The sequence below is a fragment of the Chinchilla lanigera genome, unplaced genomic scaffold (assembly GCF_000276665.1).
Source record: "Chinchilla lanigera isolate Chin_1 unplaced genomic scaffold, ChiLan1.0 scaffold00067, whole genome shotgun sequence".
In the NCBI taxonomy this organism is placed as follows: domain Eukaryota; kingdom Metazoa; phylum Chordata; class Mammalia; order Rodentia; family Chinchillidae; genus Chinchilla; species Chinchilla lanigera.
Window position 1 is genome coordinate 2,164,093 of NW_004955468.1, and position 11,061 is coordinate 2,175,153.

General features: G+C 37.9%; 1 protein-coding gene across 1 annotated transcript in view; it reads right to left on the reverse strand.

Moving 5' to 3' along the window:
- LOC102029951 (zinc finger protein 850) overlaps positions 1 to 11,061 on the reverse strand; it is a 277,918-nt gene that overhangs the window by 261,299 nt on the left and 5,558 nt on the right. The window contains 1 exon segment of the mRNA XM_013522334.1: positions 2,618 to 2,685. Coding sequence (XP_013377788.1) covers positions 2,618 to 2,685 — 68 coding nt within the window.

The window sequence follows — 11,061 nt, forward strand, 5'->3', positions numbered from 1 at the left end:
AAAGAAAAGAAAAAGGAAAAGGAAAAGAAAAAAGAAAGAAAACCATGAACTAACTTGGGAGAAAATATTTCAATCATAACAATGTGATACTATTAGCTAGGTATAGTGGCACAGGCATGTAGTTCCAGGACTCTGGCAGGCTGATTAAGGGTACCACAAGTATCATAAGTCCAGGTTGGGCAACATAGTGAGACCTTGTCTCGAAAATTAAAAAAGATGGGGGATGTAGCTTAGTTAAGAAGGTTCTGAGTTCAATCTCTAGAACAACAACAACAAAAAAAAGTGACACTATTGATTTAATCAAAAACAGTGGTATAATTCCTAATAGAGTTGGGAAAGATGGAAAGCATGAGAATTTAATTTCCTTCATAGGAAATCAGGAGATATGAGTTCCAGATTCATCAAAAACAGCAGCTAAAGCTTCTCCACAATCTAATGGCAGAGTCAGGCATGGTGGTACACACCTCTAATCTCAGTCCCCTGAGAAGCTGAGGCAGGAGGATCCCAAGTTTGAGCCTAGCCTGGATGACTTACCAACTTAGTGAGACCCTGCCTCAAAATACAAATAAAAAGGGATGGAGATATAGCTCAGTGTGAAGGCCTTATACTGAGAAAAAAAGAAAAAAGATATGATGGCAGTGCCCTTCTAGGAGTGGAACTGGTAATGAGTCAAGACTGGAATAGTTTTATCTCACTTGAAACAAGTTCAAATGGCTTTTAAAATATTTTATCAGCCAGGCATAATGGCACACACCTATAATCCCAGCACCCTGGGAAGCTGAGGCAAGAGGATCACAAGTGTGAGCCCAGTGTGGGCAACTTAGCAAGACCCTGTTTCAAAATTAAAAATTCTAAAAAGGGCTGAGGATGCAACTTAGGGTGAGGGCTTCTGGTTAAATCACCAGTACTGAACAAAAATTTATCTTAGAAAATTAAATTTGCACATGACTGATTCATTCTCATGCCACTAGTATGTAATGAGAATCCTGGTTACCACAAATGCTTTTTATAAGCATTTTTATTTCTCATCCCATAATATTCTATTATAAAAATATAAATGACAACTTTACCTTTGCTTTTAAACATGTAGGCTAGAGATGATTTAAAGGATTCCCTAACATTAGCCCAGTGTTATTTACAACCATGCATGCCTCAGCAGTAAATTCCTCTTGTTCCTGAACTATACGAACCTGGTAAGGATGATCCAGACTAATACAATGGCATTCCTGATATCAGTTTTTCATGAATGCCTCCTGGGGTATCAGAGTGGTAAGCAACCAGTAGTCATACTCTCTAAACTAAAAGGCTTCATAAACCACCCAAGGTGGCTCATGCCTGTAATCCCTGCACTCAGGAGACTGAGGCAGGAGGATCACTGTGAGTTCAACACCTGCCTCGGCTACACAGTGAATTCAAGACCAGCCTATACTACATAGCAAGACCCTGACTCAAAAAACTAACTAAAATAAATAAATATATTTTTAAGAAGAGCTTCATAAACCAGGAGATCTTGCCATATACTGAAATTGAATAAAACCATCACACATATTTTTTATTGAAAAACTCAGTTTTCTGAAGTTTTGAGCTTTTCCCTATGAGTTACCCTAATCATTTCCATCCCACCAAATTGCTGTCCAAACAAATGAGATCCATTTACAGTGTGGGAAACATACTTTTGATTTATCAGGATTTCTGGCAGAAGTGTGACATATGAGATACTCAAGGACGTGGTACATGAACATGTCAACTTCAATTAAAAGAAGGGGAAATTGCAATGGACTCTGAGTTGTTGAGATGGAGCTCATGTTCCTGAAAGGCGATACTGGTAACTAGTGTTAAAAAAAAGTTCCAAACCCTGTCTAGATCAGACTTTTTAAAATTTTTATTTTATTCTAAAGAAATGGGATCTCACTGTGTTGCCAAGGCCAGTCTCAAACTCCTAGGCTCAAGAGATCCCCCTTGACTTATTAGCCTCCCAGGTTGCTGGGACTACAGACACATGCCACCATTCCCAGCTCTGGGTTAGATCATTTTTATATTAAGTGATTCACAATTTTTAAAAAGTATTCTTTAAAACTGATCAGCAATTTTCTGATGACTTTTTAAATTGCACTTTAAAATTCTGATTAAAATTTCTTTAGAGAAAGCTGTACTTGGTTGACCGATGATTATCTAACAGTTTCTTTTACAAAGTATTTCCACCAACAGAGAAATTTTTGAGTTGGCTTATTAGAGATTCTTTCCTTACAGGAGGGGTAAGAGTACTTTTGCATTGCTTTCAACTAAATTTAAAGAGCTTAGTTGGGTTTTTCTGTTTGTTTTGGTACTGGGAATTGAACACAGGGCCTTCATACTGAGCTTTATCCTCAGCAACCCCACCCCACTTTTTTGAGTCAGGGTCTCACTAAGTTAAGTTGTCCAGGTCAGACTCAAATTTGAAATCCTTCTGCCTTAGCCTCCCAGAGTATTGGCACTACAGATCTGCACCACCATGCCCAGCCTAAAGTCTTTTGTTTTTTTTTTAAAAAGCAAAAGTCTCATAATGAGAAAAAGTAAGTATGTATATGTACTAGAGGTAAAAAGGATTCTATTTCAGGGAAAAGAAACAGTATCTCACCTGAGCCATGGCTTTGATATTTGTAGAAAAAGACCTCTTCTGGGTTCCTCTTTTGGCAAAGGACAGACCTGAGACAGGTAAAATAAGATATATCAGACTCCTCTTGCCTCATAGCACCCGGAATGATCACTTCCCTTGTATACAACCCACATAAACACTTAGGGGCCTCAGTGAGAAGAATGGGCAAATCTCTCATCATCTTCAATTCTATAGTCAGGCTTTGGTCTGGAACTGCCCGGATTTGGGTAAGATGGACATGGCTACGAGAATTAATGTTTGTGTACAAATATACACATATACAAATATATAAACATCATAGTTTTGATCATAATCATAATTATAGCATATTATATACACTACCATATACATAACTATTTTTATTTAATGTATCTTGGAATAAATCTGAATTAATATATACTGTGATAATAGATAATTGTCTTAATAACTACATTGTGTTCCATGAAATGGATATACCTTAATTTACTGAGCCAATCTATAGCCAGTGATCCTTTGAGTTGTTTTCTATCTTTCACTGTAACAAAGTTGCAATAAATATCCCAGTACATGTATCATTTTACCTGTACTGTATATGAATTCTGATTAATCCCTAAAAGCATAATATCTCAAAGATTTTACACATTTTAAATTTGGATTTATCTTGAGCAAACCAATTTTTCAGTAAACCTTAGGTTGTACAATCTGGTCCCAAATCCTGACAAAAGAAATAATCATCTTGCCTAGTTTGAGAAGATTTAGGGTGTTAATAGGTCTTGGTTTAACCTAATTGAAATCCATAAAATAAAACAAAATAATATTACTGACCCAGAAGTCTAATAGCTTCTATCAGGGAAGGTATATCGAGCTACTTTATTAGCTTATAAGTAGGAGAAAATTTCAGATACTTGATAGTTCTTTACAAAAACTTGTGATTTGGAGTTGGAATGGAAGGTATGAGTATAAACTGGTGATTTAAAAATATATAAACAGATAGGTAGATAAGAGAAATATTTACGTATTTTTAGCTCTCTCCACTAACCAGAACTTGGGTAGTGGCAACCTAATAGCAATGAGCACACAAAGTTCTCACATCTTAGTTTATAAATTCACTTTCCAATACAAGAAATTGGAGCTCCTTGAAGAAACTGCTGATTCCAGAGCTGGAGGAGGTAAAATACAAGATGACCTTGGAGTATCTCCCAGTGCCAAAAAATTAAGAAAATGCTAAACAACAACAACAATAGCAGCAGCAGAAGGCATACCGAGAGGACACAGGACCAACTTAACAACCGAATCTGGGCAACAAAATGAATAATGATAATAATGGATTAAACTTCATGTAATAAAATAAATACCCGTAAGTCTACAAATGTTAAATATACATATGGGGAAGATGAATCAGCTCTTCCTTACACTAAATTTATATTAATAAATGTAGAATGACAGAAAGAGAAATCATCATCAGTCAAACAGGATTTTTGTACATCCTCAATCTCCTCAGAAGATAGCAAATAAAAAGGGAAAAACAGTAACTCTTTTATAGTAGAAATCTGGCAAAACCCAACTTTACTAACTGATAAAGGTTAACATCACCAAAAATGAGATAAAATATCATATCTCTGACACTACACAGTAAGAAGACTATACAATTTCTATGATCTTGCCGAAATGCATAGTCTAAATTTAACCATAAGGAAACAGGAGACAAGTCCAGATTGAAAGACATTCAACAAAATAATTCATCAATGTTATTCACAAGAATTAAGGTGATGAAAGACGAATACTAAAAAAATGTATCAGATGGGGGAGAACCAATGGAACAAGACAAATAAACTGAAATGGGACCACAGATTAGCTCCTGGCTCAGAAAAGTACAATTAGCAAAATTTCAATAAAGTCTGTAAATTAGTTAAGTTTTTATCAGTGTAAATTTCCTGTTTTTCACAATTGTTCTCCAGCACCTGAACAATTGTGAACCTTTATACTATGTTCACCATATGAAAATAAAATTTTTAAAACCGAAAAAGATTAAAAAGGAGAAAATGGCAAAAATACCGGAGTGGACTTGTCAAAAAAGGATATCCAAATGGCCAATAAACACATTAAAAAGTGCTGAATAACATCATACATCAAGAAACCCAAATTAAAACTATAAAAACCCACTGAACAACCAACAAAATAGTTAAGAGATTACAGTATGAAATAATGGATAGAGGGGCTGGGGAGTTTGCTCAGCTGCACAGTACCTGCCTGGCAAGCACAAGGTCGTGAGTTCGATTCCCGGTACCGAAAAACACCCCCGCCCCCGCCAAAAAAGTCGAAATAATGGGTAGAATGTGGAGAAACTGGAACTCTCACACATTGTGGCTGTAGTGTATCCTGGAGCAACCACATGAAAAATGAGTGTATCTATTAAATAGATAGAAGAGTACATGCTATATTATTCCATATACATGTGTACATGAAGTTCAAAAATGGATCAAGCTAAAGAGGGGGCACATAAGGGAACTATTTGGGATCCTTGCTAAGTCCTTTAAGAGACAGGGGGATGTAGCTCGGAGGCACAACGCCTGCCTGGCAAGCATGAGTCCCTGAGTTCAATTCCCAGGACCAGAAAAAAAAAAAAAAAAAAAAAGTCTCCTTAAGAGATTGTTACAAACTTGCATACTTAAGATTTGTGCATGGTATTACTGACTTGTATATGTTATACAGTCTTAACAATGCTTTGGAAGATATATCCAGCAACAAGATTTTCAAACATTGTCATGCAAGTGTAAATTCATTCATCCACTTTGGTATATATTTTGCCCTATTTAGTACAGTGGAAAGTATCATATAATCTGACAATTCCACTGGTAGATAAACTCAAGCATGTGTACCCTATGTAAAAGAAAGTTCGAGGCAGCATTGTTTATAAAATTTTTTAAAACTATAAATAATTCAAATTTCCATTATTACTAGAGGGGATAAATAAATGCAGTATACTAAAAATGTAGAATACAACATAGCAAATAAAATTTAAAAAAACCATAAATAATTCAAATCCCCATCATTACAAGAGGGGATGAATAAGTGCAATATACTAAAAATACAGAATACAACATAGCAAAGAACTTAAATGAACCGCTCTTATACCTAACAAATGAATTTCACAAGCATAGTTGTAGATATAAACACAATAAAAGGCAAAGGACAGCAAGAGAACTCTCCAGTTAAGTTCTAGAAGGGGGAAAAACTACAGTACCATATCATGCTTGAAGAGGTATACATACGTGATAAAACTTCACACACACCTACAATGGGGACATTTAGCTACAGAAACCCACATCCAAATCAACAGGGCCACACACCTAGGACCTCAAAAGATCACCTAACCACAACCGCACATTTAACAATAGGTCACTCAGTCACAAAGGCATTGTCACTGGTATGGCACACCTGCACCCGGTCAAGGTCATGATCACAAGCCACGTATTCACAGATACACCACACAATATTCACAAGTATTACCACCCGTACTTTTGCACACAGTCACGTCAATTATGCACAACTATGAGGACAAACTACTAGTAACACCCGCTCACCAGCTCCCCTACAGACGCACACAATGCCGCACGTGGTCCTAATCTCTCTCACACACACACGGTATCTGCACCGGTATTACGATTAAAAGCAAATACCAATCATACAAAAAAGCCTATTAAAAGCACACGATCATTCATTGCAAACCAGCACACCGCCCCAACTACACCCCCAACTACACGCTATTATAATCTTGACTCCTCCTTTACACAAAGCCAAGGCTTGGCTCCAGCCCCGCCCTACCCTCAGGTTACTCACCTAGGCCTTCCAAGGTTCTCTAAAGCAGCACAACCCTGAAGAACATTAGAGTAGCTGCGGGTGCAACCCTAAGGGTCCCGCCACCGCGTGACTCTAACGCTGAATTCCCGCGAGAGGCCGAGGAGTCTTCTGGGAAATGTAGTCAGGGACATACTGAGGAGAACAAGATGGCTCCCGATCAACAGGATTCTTATTTGCGGTTAGTTGCGGCCAGGTGGACATGATTTCAACCCACACTGAAACACAGCCTGAAAGCTCCACAGACCCCAAGCTCAATTTCCACTCGTGGCTGCCAAAGAAGGCCACATCTGCGCGTTGCAGATGCGTTTACTTTCGGAACCCTCTCTGCTACCCACAGGAGCTGGACAGCCTCTGAAAGAGGTCATATTTGCATAGAAAGGTAATGCGCACCGCTAAGCCTTCTGGGAGATGTAGTTCGGAGTGGAGGAAATCGGGTGCTGCACTTTTTAAAAGTGATATTCTTTCTCTCAAAGATAAGCTTTTGCTGGGCCATGTCTCGGAGATTTCTAGGGGTGCTAGTGTACCTAGAAATGTGAAGGCAGAGACCTTCTGGCGCGCAGTTTCGGGCTTTGTTTGGGGATGAGATGGGTTTAGTATTCTTCAGTGCAGAACACTTGTAGGAACTGAGGTTGTGAGACCCAAAGCTGGTCAGAGAGGCTTGAAGAGGTGGGGAGAAGGAAACCACCAGGTGACTGGGAAGGCTGAAGGGAAGAAATCGTTAAATGTTTGACAAGTTCAGGGAGGCAAAAAGAGATGAATTTCCAGAATTGCAAAGAAGACTCGTGCTATTCTGAGATAGTGACTTCTGTGTCAACAGTGGGTGCCAGAAAGAATAAGGAGATGGTGAAGCTAGTTTTGCAGGAGGCAGTAAAAATCCAGGGGCGAGGGATTTAGGTGTTAGTGGAGCCCTAAGTATTGAGAAAAACTGCATTCACGATTTTGTGTATATGTGTAATTGATGTTTTAAATAAATACAGCCAGGCATGTTGGCATAGGTCTGTAACCCTAGCACAATGGGAGTCTGAGGCAAGAGGATCACAAATTTGAGCCCACCTAGCGCAACTGGGAGAGACAGTATCAAGAAAGAAAAAAAAAGAGGAAAGGAAGGGAAGAAGGAAGAAAAAGAAATGAAAAGAAGAAAGAAAGGATGGAAAGGCTGGGAAGCAAGCGTGATGACAAACCCCTCAAATGCTAGCAGCAGGGAGGATTACCATACCATGTGTTCACAGCCAGCTTGGGCCTGGTTTATCAGCACATAAAAAGATGTTCAACGTCATGAAATCTGCATTAGGAAAATGCAACCCAAAACCATACTTAAGCTGGGCATGGTGATGCACACCTGTAATCCAAGCACTTAGGAGGCTGAGGCAGGAGGATCAACGAGAGTTTGAGGCCAGCCTGGGCTACATAGTGAGTTCAAAGCTAGCCTGAACTACAAAACAAGACCTTGTCCCAAAAACAAAACAGAAAAAAATCATCATCAACAACAACAAAAAACACTTTATACCTAGTAGGATGCCTGTTATTTAAAAATTGGAAATAAGTTTTGGTGGAAATGTGGAGAAATCAGAACCTTGTGTATTGTTGGTTTTGCAATTATAGAACAAGTTGGAGATTGGACAAAATGTTAAACATGAAATTACTAAATGATCCACTAGTTCCCCTTCAGGGTGTATATGCCCAAAATAAGAGCAGTAACTAGTACTTTACAGGACCATTATTCACAATTGTCTAAAGACGGAAACAACCTAAATGTCCATCGAGAGATATGTGGGTAAATAAATTATGGTATATTCACACCACATTATTCTTGCCACTTTCCGAAGCAGTTCTGGAAGTCCTCTAACATGAGTGTCTTTGGTTTTGCTATTGTGGCTACCTCAATGTCCTGAACTGAGTCAAAATGTTTATATTTCATGGTCATTTGAAGAGTTGGAAATTGATGTTGCCAGATCTGGTGAATAAGGTGAATGAGGACATAACATAATGTTTCTATAAGCCTGCCTTTCACACAGTGAAAGCAGTCCTAAGACGGAAGTTCATAGTTGTGAATGCCCACATCACAAAAACAGCGAGCCCAAATAAGTAATCTAATAATACACCTTAAGGTCCTAGAAAAACAAGAACATTCCAACCCTAAAGCTAATCTGAGGATGAACATTTTTTATATCAAGGATGGAAATGATAAAGACTAGAGCAGAAATCAATGAAATTGAGACTCCCCCCCAAAAAAATAACAATAGTCAATGAACCAAAGAGTTGATTCTTAGAAAGAACAGACAAACTCTTAGGCAAATTAACCAAAAGAGAGAGAGAGAGACAGACAGACAGAGAGACAGAGACAGAGACAGAGAGAGAGAGAGAGAGAGAGAGAGAGAGAGAGAGAGAGAGAGAGAGAGAGAGAAGACCAAAATCAATGCAATTAGAAATGGAAAAGGTGAAATCACAACAGATAGTGCCAAAGTCAAAAAGTGTTAACAACTACTTCACAAACCTGTACACTGATAAATTGGACAGTACAGAAGATACAGTGATCTTTGCTATCAAGGGAGTTACATTCCAGAGACCCTTATGATAGGTGAAAATCTGCAAAGTAGTGGCATTATGTTTATTTTATTATTTATGTATATTTTAAGGCTTTATAAACCTCACACTCCTATAAACCTTTCCCACACTCTTATAGACACTTCATATGCTCCTAAACACAAAGAGAGATGCTGAACGTATGAGCACAGTGCGGGAGAGCAAACAGATGCTACAGTCACTGAGTCAATCAATGCCCAGGATACAGAACGCAGTGCTGTGATTGGTTGCCTTCCATTCCATCAGCAAGTATTGTGCTGTATACAATATCACATTGGCAAACTTGCTCAAGCAGTAGTGGGCATACTGCATTTCCATTGTGTACAGTAGGGTATTCATCAGCTCATGAAATACATCCTGTATTTTATTTTGATTTAATATTCTTTTAGTATGTTTGAATTAACATTTTTTATATTTTTAAATTGTTTTAATTTTTAGGCAAAAATAATTAAAATCATAAATATTATATAAATACCTATATATTGCAAAATCCCGCAATATAGTGAAAACTCTGCAATGCAGAATTAGATTTTTTAAAAAATCCATGATACAGTGAAGCCACAGTAAGTGAACCACAATATAGTGAGGGAGGACTGTACATATGAATTACAAAACGGAGCCAAGAAAATTGTAAAATGCTAAATAATCCAATAACAGGCAATGAAATTGAAGCAGTAATTAAAAACTTAACAACTAAGAAAATCCCTGGTTGGGATGGATTCACGGTTCAGATCTATAAAAATGAAGATCTAACACTAAAGCTCCTCAGGTTCTTTAATGATATTGAAAGGAAAGGAGTATTCTCAAAGTCACTCCTGGAAGTTAGCATTACTCTGATTCCAAAACCAGACAAGGGTCCAACCAAAAAGAACTATAGAGCAATCTCTTCAGTGAATATAGATGCAAAAATTCTCAGCAAGGTACTAGCAAACAGAATGCAACAAATCATCAAAAAATCATAGATCATCACCAATTAAGCTTCATCCCAAGGATGCAAGGATGGTTCAACATATGCAAATAAATAAATGTAATATATCACATAAACAGAAGAACAGTAATCACATGATCATCTCAGTAGATGCAGTAAAAGCCTTTGATAAAATTCAACATCGTTTCATGATGAAAATAGTGAATAAGGACCTTATCTCAATCTGAAAAAAGCCATTTATGACAAACCTAGTGGCAAAATCATATTAAATGGGGGAAAACAAAGTTTTTTTCTCTAAAATTAGGAACAAGACAAGGACATCTACTATCACCACTCTTGTTCAACACAGTCCTGGAAACATTAAGAAAAGCAATTAGTCAATAAAAATAACTAAATTTTTAGGAAATAAATAAATATATGTACAGAAATGGAAGAAATCAACTTGTCATTATTATAGATGATGTGGTCTTCTACATAAAAGAACCCAAAAAGCCACCAAAAGACTCAGAATAACCAAATTCAGTAATGTAGCAGGATACAAAATCAACACACAAAAATCATTAGAGTTCCTGTACACCAGTAATGAATCCACTAAGAAAGAAATTAGAGGAAAAGCATCATTCACATAAACACCATGAAAAATTACTCAGGAAGTTACCTAAGTGAAAGACTTCTACAACAAAAACTACACTAGACTGAAAAATGAAATTGAGGAGGACATCAGAAAGTAGAAAGATTCCTGCATAGGCAGAACCAATACAGTCAAATTGACCATGCTTCCAAAATTGATACTTAATGTGATTACAATCAAAATACCAACAGCATTCTTCACAGAACTAGAGAAAAGAATCTTAAAATTCATGTGGACCCTAGTGCCCAGGAAGCTGCACAGCGGGGAATGCAGGCCTCTGGGCCAGCCCCAGGCCTTGCGGGCACCCAGGAGGCCACGTGGTGGTGTGCACTGGTGTGCGCCGGCTTTCAAACCACCCACCGCTGCGCAATTGAGAACTATCGTGGCACAGAGAAGCAATGACACAATTGACCCACCACGCACCGGCTGAGGAGGCCCGCCTGC